A 14,993-nucleotide genomic window follows, 5' to 3' on the forward strand; every position below is an offset into this window, starting at 1 on the left:
TCCAATCCTACAATCTATCTATTTGTAGACCCTTTAACTAAAAGAGTTTGAATCGACCGAATTAACCCATGGCCACTTTATAATCATACCTGTGGACTGTACTGAAAATCAGTTATATACAGCTCAATAATAAATACAAAATCTATTTACAGCGTATAAATATTTTGTAAAAGCACATTATGATTACTGATAATTTACTGTTGCATTCTTAGCAATATGTCTTAATGCCATATTTTTTATTAAATTAGTGCGGTAATAAATTGAGTCACTAAACTGCTGACAGGCTCACACGATCAGAGCAATATGAATGTTGGCAATGCATACGTACTGTGATAGATACAAAAATGTTTGTGTACTCGTATCATTACGAGGCATACATTAAAATTACGTCAAAATATACTGTCTAGCAAAATGTAAGTCGATGTATTAAAGTTTATACGTGCTCATATAGCAAATAGCCACAGAAGTTGCCAAAACCAAACGCACTTTCAGCACAACAATTGAAATTCAGCTTGATTTTCGACCTGTAACACGCCCTCATCAGGAGTCTGGTGACCTTTGGGCATTTAAGTATGGCAACCATAGCCCTGAGCACGATTCACATGTAACAGTATGATGATTTTTGTTTTGTCTCGATCAATCAATCAACGAAATCAGAAAAAAACACCAACTAGTAGATCGTGATTGTAGACTGTGGTTGCCATTCTTATATATAATGTCCTGATTCTAACAAAGGTCACCAAAGGTCACCAAAAGGGCAGTATATCCCCACATCTCAGGACTCCTGCACTGGACTTATTTGATAGATCTACAAATATTTTCAATATTAAACAAAAGGTTTCCTTTTTTAAATTCAATATAAACTCTTGTAAGATTTTCACGCCAACGCTAACGTCTACGCGTATGAATTGAATCAATTCAAAATCGCTCTGATACCATGGCTGATTGATTCAGCGAATTGATTTGGCGCACAAGTCCCGGTACAAGTTAGCGTTGGCGTGAAAATCGCAAACTCTCAAGTATGCATTAGGAAAGCCTATTACGAGCTCTATATTAAAAGGTATTACACGATGATTGTATAAATAAAATCATGACTATGAAAGATAAATTTTAGTTTTAGGTAATAATTATGTTAATTAGTTAATCAAAATGGCTGGATTGACACTCAAATCTGACGTATCCCACAATACTCGTCTTACGAACCATTAAACCTGTAAATATAATTTGAATCGCTTCGGTAGTTTATATTCCTACGATGTGAATATCATACGTTTTCAGAAAGACCTATATTGATGACGAAGCAGCACAATTTGCATAATCCTCGTAAGACATGCATAATTGTTGATTAACGAATAACATTCCATATTCCCACAATATTTTAGGTCTCTTCCGGTTAAAACCACTCGAAATTGCCCAAACAAGAATCCCGGCAAACTAAAGGGTGGCCTTTCTCTGATACGTCAGCTTACGGTGGTGTGTACTGACTTGAAATGATTTGAAGTCGCTGGTAAAAATACGCACGGTGGACAACCGACAACCGTCACCATCTTCATAATCGTCATTCTTCCATTCATTTATATGGTTCAGGTTCTTCCCATCTTACACACACGCACACGCGCCCACATCATAGTCATTCTCCGTTTAGAAATAATTGTTTTAGTTTCCAGTGTCTTTCTGTTGTTCAATAAAGTCTTCAGTAAGCTGTTTTCGATCGGGGTCTTCCGGTTGTGGTTCTGATGAGGGCCGCCTTGAACGACCTTTGCATGTTTTGCCGATGTAGAGGAGTCCAGCGATAACCAGCATACAACCTGTATAATTATAACAAGAGATTTTGAACTTGAGCGATTACATAGATTTTTTCTGTTCTCATCTTCACTATCATGACTATAAAATATAGCCATCTTCAACTAACTACATGCATCCGGGGGTTCTCAACTTTGGTTTGCGTGGGGATGTGCGGCTGGGAGCTAAAAAAAACTACCCGACTTTAAACCAATTTGACGAAGAACAGACCCGAACATACAGAATGTAATGCACCCCGCGTCTAAACTAACTGAAAATGCAACCCCGAATCTGCCGCATATCCTCGCACCCAGGTGAAAGCCAGGCACTCAAGATGATACCCCTCAGTCTAAGATTTTTTTTTTATCCAGGTATACATTTCTAAAATGTCTTGAATCTTTCTATTTATTGCAGATTTGGCCAAAGGTCAATTCTTTTGGATCACGAATATTGCCCAGTTGGATCCAACTATAAACTGTCAACAAGGGGTGACGTTTCCGATTTTTTACATTGAAAAGCCGCTTGTGCCTCATATACGGCAAATCGCGTAAGGCACTTCGTGTGTTAGAGAGGGACGGGTTAGTGTAAACTCTTATTCGGCCTTCTACACAAATCACAAGCTGCATTACAAATGCATCCCATGACCTCTTCCACAGTGCAGTCTGTCATAACCCTTTCATGTTCTGACCAATAATATCTCTTTATCTCATGTGTTCATAATTATTATCGTCATTGTGCATCTTTCTCAGACCAAACCGATTAAAATGGTGCACTGTTTTTCTATTTAAAAAAAACATTGAAAATCAGCCCTTTTTAAAGAAAAATTTCACAAAAGGTCCGCTTTTTTTCGGTAAAAACGTTAAAATTTGCCCTTTTATGAAGGAATTTCCACAAAAGGTATACTTTTGAGCCAGCCGCACCCCCCAAATAATAATAAAATCCTACATGGCTACGGGTCTGATATTTCCTACTACCATACGCTTTAGCTCAAACTGGTAGGTCAGACTGCTTTGAAAGTTTCCCATAAAGAATTGCGTTTTTCACATTGTTTTGCATTGAGATGAACAAAAAGCAATTATTAGGTTGCATTCTCAAAACGTGACATGGTTTTTTGACCGCTTAAATCACATAATTCATTTAAAAATCTACTCAAGTCAAACTCTACATTATTTGAAGTACAATTTTCAACTATTTTATTTGCATGATTTTGTTGGAAGTACGGTACATTTTGTTGGATGTATTTGAAGTACATCCTCCAAATATCATCATTATAATCACATTCACATATCTAGATCATGAAAATATTATTTAGCCTATATCACAAATCTACAGTGTTCTGAACATCATCTGCATCAACATGTTCAAATTCAAGACACTCAAACGCAGAAAGTTTCCTGGTTCCTTCCTTGGAAATGTCACTCACATTTTTAATGATGATAATATACTATCCGAATACTCACCGCAAATAATACCCAGATTTGTTCTGAAAAGACCCAAGAAACAGAGCGCACCAAGAAGAATATAGACAATGCCTCTTTTCCAGTTTTCGACCCACAGGACTGGTTTGGCTACTTTTCTACAGCATCCTTCCTCTCTGTAAAAGTATAAAGATATGTTTACTTATATTAGACTGGGGAAACGATTAAGCATCAGTTATGATCTCCTGTACTTGTGTACTTGCGTAATATTTGTTTGTGTGTATTGTATACCCCGACTGCTCACATTAGACCCAGTTTTAACTACCGTTTATCAGTGGGAGCTGGGAGCTTAATGAAGCTAGTCTAGTCTAGTGATCGGAAGGTCGTGGGTTCGATTCCCATGCCGGCACATTCCCTTGCTTTTTTCAAGTTGGGTTGTTTGCCGGTTGGGATTTGTTGGGTAGAAAAATCGATGTGGGTGAACTTTTCATCAAAACTCTTCCACTCGAGGTTAACTTTTGCTTTTCGAACTATAAAGGTTTAATGAACAGCTATGAACTATGAAATTAGAACGAGCTATGAAAGTAAAATCCCTGATAGGCATGGTGATTTTGTGGGGATTCGTTGTGATTAATTAAAGGTAATTATCCGCGCTAATGACGTCTCGTGGTTATGCATAAAACAATCAAGACGCTCAGAAGGGTGTTTTAAAGCATAATCTGTACGCAACTTGAATTTATATATGCTCTTAACTGTCGACGCTTACGCTGAGAGTAGATTTAATTAACCCAATAGAGTCAACACATAGCCCATATATTGTTAAAAGCTGCTTCTAATTACATTAAGATGAAAAGGGTGCTGAATTAAGGAAGGTGTTTAGATCCCAGGGTTTTGATACTGCATCTTAAATGTAAGAAAGAGAATGAAAGGATCTTCTTGTAAAGGTCAATGAATCTATTAAGGACGTGAATCAGAAATAGTGTTATGAGTGTGACGTGCATGGCGAATAACGTTATATGCATTTGTATAGGTTATCTTCTATATTCAAAATTTGCGGAGCGATTATATCACATGGCGTTTTCTACGTCACTTGAAAACCTACCACCCATCATCATCATCATCATCATCATCATCATCAGTCGGCTGCGGAGCTAATGCGATCTTGGGCAAGCGAAACAATTTTGTTTGGCTGCAGCATCCCTTCAGTATCTCCCAGGAGGTGCTGGACATACTGTAAGTACAGTGTGCGCGGCCGTCCCGGTTTCCTCTTCCCATGTGGTGGAATATAAAGCGCATATTCTTTCACAGGCTCGCCATCTTCAAGACGCAGTATATGGCCGAGAAATTTGAGTTGATGAATCTTGACTCTGACAACCAGTGGAGTGGTGTTGGTCAGGTTGTAGATGGTTTCATTTGGAATCCGATCCACACGCTTGATGTTTAACATGACTCTGTAGCAAGATGTTGCAAATGCATTGATCTGTACTATGCATTGATCTTGTTTTCCATGTCCTTGGTAATTACCCATGACTCGCACCCGTACAGAAAGACAGTAACACACGTTGTCTGAAACACCTTGATTTTTGTTTCGATTGGCAGGGACGGGCTTCTCCAAAGGCGTTCCAGTTTCCAGAAAGCTGCCCGGCTAGTGTTTTTCTTCTTTTTAGGTTTCCAACACTAGAGCCCATCTTGGAACCCAGATACTTGAAGTCTGTGATATGGTTGATGGTACTACCATAGACTTCAAGTGCTGGTTGAGCATTACAGTTTGCAGTAATATATTCTGTCTTAGGTGCGCTGATGACAAGGCCTAGATCTGCTGCTGCAGTTGCAGTCCTAGCTGTGACTGGGCCCGGGCTATGGAAGATTCCAGCAGGCCAATATCATCAGCAAAATCCAGGTCATTCAACATCTTGGCAGGATACCTGCTTGACCGGCGTGGGTAGGTAACAATTCCAGCGTCAATTTCAGAAGTTGATTTCATCAGAAGGTAGTCTACCAGGATAATGAACAGGAATGGTGCCAACACATCACCCTTAAGCACTCCAGTTGTTACTTGGAAAGGCTCTGAGATACTGCCATCTACCATATTGGAGTCTTTGTAGAGCACCTGGATGGCATTGACCACAACCTTTGGTATTCCATAATGCCGCAGCACTGAAAACATGACGGACCTGTTGATGGAGTCGAAAGCTTTTTTGAAGTCCACAAAAGTGACTGTTAAGGGAAGTTGGTACTCCTTGAAGCCTTCCATGATCCTCCTCAAAATGTGTATTGCTGAGCACAGCTGCGACCCGATCTAAAGCCAGCCTGGTTGCTTCTCAGCAGTGTTGTAGTCGAGTCCTCATCATCCGAGTCCGAGTCCGAGTCCGAGTCCTTGGTGTCCGAGTCCAAGTCCGAGTCCGAGTCCCTGCCAATTTCTGATGTCCGAGTCCGAGTCCGAGTCCGAGTCCGAGTCCTCAATGTTCGAGTCCGAGTCCGAGTCCGAGTCCTTATGTATCAAATTCAATCCCCGGGGTTTTCACCAATACTTTATCAACTTAGGCCTAATACTTGACCAGAATTTTAGTTCAATATAATTTTCTTGTAAATACATAATTTGCTAGTCCCACCTATCAAGGCTAGTATTGTTTTGGGGCTGTGCAATAATTATGCGGAACCCGGGAGGGGTGAAATTGCATAATGCTTATCCCCTCTCGGCCTGCCAAAAATCGCATGCCCCCCTTTCCCAGCCTGCCAAAAATCTTTGCACCCCCCTTTGCACATGCCATATGTGCCAAAATTGCTTGTTCCCCCCTCACGGCTTGCCAAAAATTGCTTCCACCCTCCCTTTTGATCGGCCAAAAAATTCTTACCCCCAATGTTACCTTCCCCAATGCTCATAATTTTTGCTCAGCCCCTAGTCTTAATTTTGTCAAAGACCTTGCGATCCTGGGGGGGGGGGCGAGCCGCGTGCGGAACGCCGAAGCCGCGACAGCGAGCACCAGTAGAATAAGATAGATGGTGCTCCCACTACGATGCTCCAGGCAAAGCCTTGTTGAAAGGCTACATAATTTTTGCTCAGCCCCTATTGCATACCTTGGAAACAAAGTATAATCGCAGACTCACTATATTAAGTTTTATATTACTTATTAGGCTTGTGTTTTTAAGAGGCAAAAGATGCAATATAACAATCAAAATATGACGTCACTACCAAAATTCAGGTGGCAAACGAAAGGGTGTTGGATCTGGCTGTAGGCCTATGCAGTATTATTCCGGGGGTGAGGGTCACTCAATTGTTAAGGTGGTACGGGTATGTGCGGCGGTCAAGGGTCCCTTTTTCAGGTTCTCCGGCAATTCCTTAAGACCCACATTTGCATCATGCTCCAGTTTATTGAGCCTAACACTCTGAAAATTCTAGCTCTTTAGCTCAAATTTGGAAACATTTTGAATTTGTTAGCTCCAAAGCCTATAATTTGGCCCAATTTTAGTTCACAGACCTCCACAAAAATATTGAAATTTCAGTTCATCAAGCCCCTATTTTGCCCCCAAATTTGTTCTTAGTTCCCAAACAGCTCCGCATACTCCTACCAAAATTTAACTTGAGTGCCCCAGGGAATTATTATTCATGTACATTATAAACTTGCGTCTAACAAAGCAATCATGTCAAAACAAACGATTATGATTAAAATCCATTTAACCAAATACAGATATAACTGAAAGCAATCTTGCTTTTTGCTGGTACTTTGAGTTACAAACTTGTCACAAGTTGTACTTTTACTACAAACTGAATTTATTTGCATGCAAAATTACTTAAATTAAATCACATGATGTGATCATTGATCAAGCATAAGAAGATTATGAACGAAAATAAAAGACCTAAAAAGACCCTATTTTGCCGGACTCGAGGAGGACTCGAAGCCGAGTCCCCGAGTCCTTGGGGTCCGAGTCCGAGTCCGAGTCCAAGTCCTTAGCTTCCGAGTCCGAGTCCGAGTCCTTGAAAAAAGGACTCGAGTCCGGACTCGAGTCCGAGTCCGAGTCCCGAGTCCTCCAACACTGCTTCTCAGTAAAGGATCAATGTGAGGTCGGATCCTGTTCAGAAGGATCTTGTTGTACACTTTTGCGGCAATGGACATAAGCGAAATACCACGGTAGTTGGTCATGAGAGAGAGGTGACCTTTCTTTGGTAGAGGAATGATTACATTCGTAACCCATTGGCGTGGCGGTGTCAGCGTTGAGAATACTTCCATACAGAATTCGAGAATCATATCAATCATGCTATCCCCTCCTCCCTGAAGTGCTTCTGCAGTTATAGCACAGTCCAATCCTGCTGCCTTGTTGGTCTTCATGGCTGCTATTGCTTCGACTACTTCTTCACGAGTTGGGGGCTCAGTGATAATAGGAAGATCTTCAACAGCTGGTGCCAGTGGCGTAGATTTCTTTTTGACATTGGGGGGGATGAAGTTGGAAAAAATCTTGAAGTATAGTCAATCCAGCACCCTTTGGCGACAGACTTAGTTTATGATATAAATGCGGGCGAAGCGCGCGAAAAATTTTACTATTTTGAAGATAAACTGATGAAATATGGTGTAAAAGTAGATTAAATGCGGGCGAAGCGCGCGAAAATTTGCACTTTTGGGGCTAAAATGGGCAAATATGAGGTTAATTTGGTCAGAAACCCATTATCAGGCGTCAACATTGGGGGATGATTGTATGGACCATCCCCCCTGGCAAAATATTGGGGGGATAAATCCCCCCCCCGGATCTACGCCTATGGCTGGTGCAGGAAGTTCTGAAGCTACTGTGCCACTGTCGTTGTTAAGGATTGAGCTAAAATATTCCTTCCATTCCTCAAGCAGTTCATGGTCACTGGTTGGAGCTGACCCATCTCTCTTTTCGACTTTCACCCCTTTCCTTGAGTTCTTCCCAGAAAGCGAGTGTATAATTTTCCAGGTGGTGGTATAATTCCCCATCTCGTCGGCCAGCTTCAGGTCTTCCATCTGTTTATTGAGGGTAGCAAGCTCATCAAATTTATAAGAGTGGTTAAGGCTGGTATTCAAGTTTCTCCATCTTTCTCTAGATTGACGAGACTTTGAAATGGAGTACCGCTTTTTTTCCTCATCCCTTTCAAGGTTGATTGACGAGACTTTGAAATGGAGTACCGCTTTTTTTTCTCATCCCTTTCAAGTTTAAGTCTGATGGTTGCATCTGATACTCAACTTGGTAGTCCGCATGGCTCTTGCTTTCCAATAACTTTCTCAGCAACTTCACGAACCGCTGTTTCGAAGGTCTCATACCTATCAGAGATGGGTGTGGTGTCATCCATGCTCAAGACCTGGAATCTGTTTGATAGCTCCAGCTGAAATTCCTCCTTTGTATCAGGATCTTGCAACTTCTTCCTACCACCCAAACATTCGTATTTTAAGTTTTTAGTTAAGGGCTCTGGTAGCAACGTTTGTGGGACATGAGAACGCATCAGACATATCGAATTGCATTCTGGACTGAATCGAAGAATGCCCTTCTGATATCAAATAATTTTGATTATTTCTTTAATTCGCAATATAATACACATTTTATGGCAAATGATTAAAAATTGACATTTTTGATATTAAACATTCCTCGAAGTAAACTTTATAAATCTAATGATATGTACTTAAAGTGTATAGTTGGGATATAAAGGCGACGATCAATTGAAAATTTTGACCTTTAGTATTGAAGATGTAAATTTTTTCCCAAAACACCAAAAATGATATCTTTTTTGGGAAAGTGGCGCACAAAGGAGATAGTACAAGGTAAAAAATTAGTTTGATTCCAATAACCCTTTGAAACATGTCAAATTATTCGTCTGCTCTATGGATACCAGAAATGTAAGATTTGTGCGTATACGATACCGGTAGTTATGGGGCACAAAAGGTCTCAGATGATTTACTTATTGTTAAAGTCAAAATTGCTCACATTTTTTTTTAAATTGAGGCACATTGTTCGCCTAGCTTAAGAGGTTCAGAAAAAGAATAGTTGCACTATCTGAGATGTCTGCATGTTGCACATCTAAGAGTTAAAAGGTCAAAAGGATTCAATATTATTCAATTGCTTTTGTTTTTAGTTATCATTTATCTTCTGAACTTCACATCGCAGATAGTACAAACTATTCTTTTCCTGAATCCTGTGAACTACAACATACAAACAGGCCTTGAACCTGTTGAGCCTTAAATTGGTAATGTGCTATGTTTTTGAGCAAGTTGAAGTTTTGCCCCATGTACATTGTATAATATATAGATATTTTGGGTTCCGTTTTTGGAGTGATGGAGTTCCAATACAGCTTGGCAGAAACGCATTCAGCATACACGAATTAACAAAACTAAGTTGGTTGTTACAAAAGAAGATGACTGTTAGTTTGCATCATTCAACTGTTTCCTATTTTACTCGTTCCAGTATTTAAAGGAGTATTTCGTGATCATAGCATCCTCTTTTTATGACATTTTTCAGTACATATCCACGAAAAAGCATATTCCCAAAATTTCAGTTGATTCCGATTTTGCGTTTGCGAGTTATGCATGATTATGTGTATTACACTGCTCCATAAGTTGCAAATCATACTGATCCAGAATTGTAATTTCGTTCTGGTGCACCAGAACGAAATTCAAATTTCGCGATATCTTTGCTAAACGAATTAATCTGCAAGAAATATTTTGTACATAAACATTATGTAGCCAGAGTATTCCAGTGATATAAAAATCTCAACTTTTTTTGAGAAAAGTGGGGATGAGGCTGTGGATCACGAAATGCCCCTTTAAATACCCATTCAGTGATCCCAGCGCAAGTGTAAAAAAATTAAAAATGTTTATACATTGCTTAAAAGTGAAGGATAAGTCATTCAAATTTTCATTTGGTATTTTTGAAATGACAAATTTGGCAAAAACAAAGAAAACAGCAGTATTGACGAAGTTGAAGCACCATTCAAATACATGCAGCTAATTTAGATACTGTCAGTATCTAAATTACAGATTTCTGTAAAATGTCTTATTTTGTCTTAAATACACGGCTTTTGGCTGAACCACTCGCAGGCTATGTTAGCACATCTATGACAATGGCACAGGTACCAAAATCTGAATTTTGATGATTTTTACGATCGTCCGGATGAGCAAATCACTGAATGGGCCTTTAAGTCGACATACGTGCACTTTGCTACAGGATAAAGTAACATATTTCGGCAAGGAATGACCATTCAAACAAACACAAATGAACAGACAAAGTGGAAGCTATACTTACTTGCAAATGCCGCAACACGCTAGTAATGAAACCAATTCCATAAGTGTAACTAGACAACCAGAGGCACTGCAAAGGGAAAAACAAAAGCAATGGCATTGACATTCGCTATAGATAATGCTGACAATGAGCCTGGACAGTATATCAGTCATGCCAGTCATCATGTGTTAGATTCCCGGGATAGCATGGTTAAATATGTAATAAATTTACACAAATATTTTTACTTGGAACTCGGGAGCATCGAAAGTCTACTTTAGTCTAAAACTGTTATAAATTACTTGCATTTCGAATTATTTTTTACACAGTACTTTCTCTTGGTGGCAGGTTATGGTATATATATTAAATGTAAGGTTACTGAGATGGACGAGTTATATGAGCATTTCTATAGAAGGGGTGTGTTGGGAGTGGGGTACTTATTTTTCCTCTGTGTGTGTATATATGTATTTCTTTTTACATTTTCAAATTCAAAATATAAGTGCCTCATACAGTGCACCCAGCAAACTGATTCGAAACCTATAATAATACTATACTACTAGTTTATTGTAACCATGGTAACGCAAAAAGGCAAGTTAGTCCATTTTCAATTTGACAATTGTTATCCTTATATAGCCGTGCAGTATTGGTTTACATATCTTACTGTTTTGTAGGTTGCTTTTACTTTATCTTTTCTTATTTGATATGCGATTTGCTCTGCTTTTTTTTAATCATGATTTTAGAATTAGATATTTGATTATGAATAATTGACGAAACGATACAAGTCTCAACGTGTTCTACAGTACGGAACTGTGATTTGCCGTTGTTGCATTAACTTTTCAAGCGTCTGCCTCGCGCAACAACCAGCAGATTTATCTTCGATGTAATGCGCAATTATTGTAACTTTGTTGTGTTTTTGTTAATCCAAGTATCGCAACAGGTATTCATACAGGATGTAACAAAAAATGTATACAATTCAAAAAATAGTATGAGGCAAACCTTTCACCTATTGATTATATTTAGTTTTACTTGGTCGTCAAGGTAATTTCTTAAGATACTACATGAGCTTTGTTTCAATTAAATTGGTAATCTACAAGCGAAGACATGGCCAATTAGTGTAAAGTAGTAAACTGTGAATTTTGTTCGTTATGAACAACTAAAAACGAAGGTGATTTACTCACGTTTTAGTGACGTTTTACCTTTTGGTTTTAGTTGGAATTGTTCATAAGGAACAAAATTCACAGTTGAAATCAACATTCCTATTGAACTTGTTTAAAGATCACAACAAAACGTTCTACATCTCTTGTATAGTGCTCCACTGTGTATACATATTCGACGTCGTACAGTAGGATTAAAATGCTAAAATGACTTTAATTTAAGAGGTGAAAATTTGCAATTTGTCCCGGTATTCCGAGTCAGGTGGGACCAGTGGCGTAGCTGGTGGGGGGGGCAGGGGGAAATCGCCCCCTGGCAAAAATTGCCTATTTTTGGCCCCCGCCCCTAGTGAAAGGAAAAAAGAGGAAAAAGGAGGGAAAAAAGAAAAAAAAGAGAGGAGAGAGGGAGAGAGAGGGAGAGGAGGGGCAGAAAGATGAGGAAGCCATACGATATGCAATACCTTACGATTAATATCAATAAGCCTGGTAAAATTGTCTATTTGGGCCCCCTTGCCCCCCCCCCAAGTGCAGGGAAATTTGGTGTATTTGGGCCCCCGCCCCATACAGGCTTGCCCCCCCCCCCTGGAAAAATCCACGGACCCCCTCTCCCCCACCCCATGGCCTCGGTCGGTACGCCTTTGGTATTTTCCAGTACCACAACATTACAGGGTCTATGTTTGTCTTTATGGAAGAGACACCGCAGTTTATATTGTGTTAACATTTATAAATCCCCCGGTGTAGTGAATCGTCCATATTATATTCAATCTATTACATCTCTACAACTAAATAAATCTGACAGTCTAGTGAAAATCGTCGAATCGGTCGGTGACAGGAAGTCAACTGATGATTGCACAAGCTTTGGTTTTCCGAGACACATTCACACGTTTCATCTCAGAAAGTCGTGTGAACACCCATATTCTAGATTGATGAGAATTTGTCTTTATCATTGTTCACGAAATAGTGCCAGTAATTATAAAAATAAAAAATAGTTTTAAAGAAGATGTGTAGATTTTAAAGATTAGAAGGAAAAGAATAAATTCCTAGCTCGCACTTGATTGCTATGCTATATACTAGACTTCTCCGTAGTCCACTTGCCCACATTTTGCATACTCTGGCCATTACATTTAAGCATAAAACTCTGATTTATATTGATTTGTGTGCAACTGATAGATTTTCACATCTGTATCTGATCTTTTCAGTCACCACACTCCCTCTGTTTGTTAGCTTCCCAGGTGTTCGAGGTTCGCTATCAATAAACTGGTAGATTCCAAAATCAAAATTGTTCAGATAAGATGCAAGATAATGTTGCATTCAGTTACCTTTATTGTCACTAATTATCTGATATTTTAAACTGTTTATGACCATTTTACTATTGAATACTTTAATTTTAATAAACATCAGTATACTTTTTGAGTTCAACGAAATGGGTTCATCATGGCTGATAATAACATATTTTAAATAAAATTCGACTATGACATAGTCTATGCTATACACATGATACACTGATATTCATTTCACGTAAAAGACCGTAAAAACAAGTGTACTTATAACACATAGCCAACTTGTTATGACAGCACAGGATATCGTTGATAACTAAACCAACGCGTTTTCTTTATGCTATTTATGCCGGTATCACTGAGCACGATGTAAGAAGCTTTACCCCTTTTTTCTTAAAGCATTTTCAAAAATATATTAATATCGAATTTGAAGTTTTATGGTGATGATAGATCTCAGTTGGGTTTTATAAAAAGTCAAATCATTTCATTTATCTTCACCAATATTACTGTTCCATTCGACACTCGGCAACAGAACTCGGAATAGGAATATCATTATTTAGCCGTAAGCAGCATATCCACACGTTATTCGAGGTACAAGAAGAAATTGCAGAAATCACTCAGGGCAGTCTCTTTATTTATTTTAAAAACGGAATAATAAAGTTTCAATTTCTACTCAGAAAAATAAACGAATATCAATAATTTCACATTTAATGCCATGTAATATTCTAACTCTATTTTATAGTTCATAGAATCACTATTACCATACCACATTCATGATATTTAATTTTATCTGAAACACACAGTCTGCTTGCACAAATTGATTACGCAACATGTTATTCAACGTTAGTGACAAATTCTAAATTGACTACTAAAATGAATTATAATAGCTTGTACATAAGCATTAGACAAGAAACCCCATTCCAAGGGTCTCTGATTATCACCTCCGCGATATTTCAGCTGTTTAAACTTAAACTTAAAAGCAAATGACGAAATTAGTCCTATAGATTTATTGTTTGATATCAAAATAAGTCTGCTATAGCCACCGAAAGCAGACGTATAAAAGGTTTGCTTTGGAATAACATGTCTTCATCATGATCACAGTCGTGAAATATGATCCGTAGACGACAATTTTATTTTTATTTAACCACTTTATATGATAGTTGACGGAAATAAAATGCCTACACCATGTCCTGGGCACCATGTCTGTAGCACATATCAGTCATTACAATATGAATGTTGCCAGCTAAGTTAAGGGTTATGAAGATTACCTTGAATCGCATTACTACGAGACGTCATGCATCATTATTTTGTAAAACAGCACCAATTTCCAGAACCTGATCAAATCACTTTACAAAAATACACATACAAAACAGCACTAGACGGTGTTCATTGAACACAACCTAGCCGTGCCGTGCCATGAAGCACTTCAAGAATTTAATTTAGTATTTTGATTTAAAATAAAACAGTGTCTTCGTTTTGTACTTACCATGTTTTCTTACATTTATATATCTTACAGTTGTCTTTTTATAATTTGCTTGTTATAAGTTTTACCATTGTAGTGTTAATCTACCAACACGCTATTTCTTTAAATCTTGCACTTTTTTTACTTTGTTTTACGACGCTTTTCCATCATACCCTTTATAAAAATTTCTGTTGTTGTTTATGTTTTATCTTTCTTTTCAGTGCCTGTCAGGCCTGTATGAAATACATTACAGTATGTACCATTCGATTGCAGAATACTACATCATCATGTATAACAATATTTTTGCCGGGAATTCCGGAGCTAAAAAAGTCTGTATTAGTCAGTGCTGTTCACAGAATAGTGCCAGTAATTATAAAATTAACAACTAGTTTTTAAGAAGACGTGTAGATTTTAAAGATTAGAAGAAAATGAACAAATTCCTATCTCGCACTTGATTGCTATGCTATACACATGATACACTGATATTAATTTCACATAAAAGCCCGTAAAAACAAGTTTACTTATAACACATAGCCAACTTGTTTATGACAGCACAGGTTATTGTATACATAACCCAACACGTTTGCTTTATATACTATTTATGCCGGTATCATTGAGCACGATGTAAGAAGCTTCCCATTTTTTTCTTGAAGCATTTTCAAAAATATATTAATATCGAATT

At 38.3% G+C, this 14,993-nt stretch overlaps 1 protein-coding gene across 1 annotated transcript in view; it reads right to left on the reverse strand.

The window, feature by feature from the left end:
- Positions 1 to 636: 636 nt before the first annotated feature.
- The window catches only part of LOC140152735 (uncharacterized), a 33,860-nt gene continuing 19,503 nt past the window's right edge, over positions 637 to 14,993 (reverse strand). Inside the window, exons 3-5 of the mRNA XM_072175213.1 lie at positions 10,449 to 10,514; positions 3,243 to 3,376; positions 637 to 1,808 (exon numbers count right to left, since the gene is read on the reverse strand). Of these exons, the coding sequence (XP_072031314.1) occupies positions 1,657 to 1,808; positions 3,243 to 3,376; positions 10,449 to 10,514 (352 nt within the window). The 3' untranslated portion in view covers positions 637 to 1,656. The remainder of the gene's footprint in view (positions 1,809 to 3,242; positions 3,377 to 10,448; positions 10,515 to 14,993) is intronic.

Source organism: Amphiura filiformis, chromosome 5 (assembly GCF_039555335.1).
Source record: "Amphiura filiformis chromosome 5, Afil_fr2py, whole genome shotgun sequence".
Classification (NCBI taxonomy): domain Eukaryota; kingdom Metazoa; phylum Echinodermata; class Ophiuroidea; order Amphilepidida; family Amphiuridae; genus Amphiura; species Amphiura filiformis.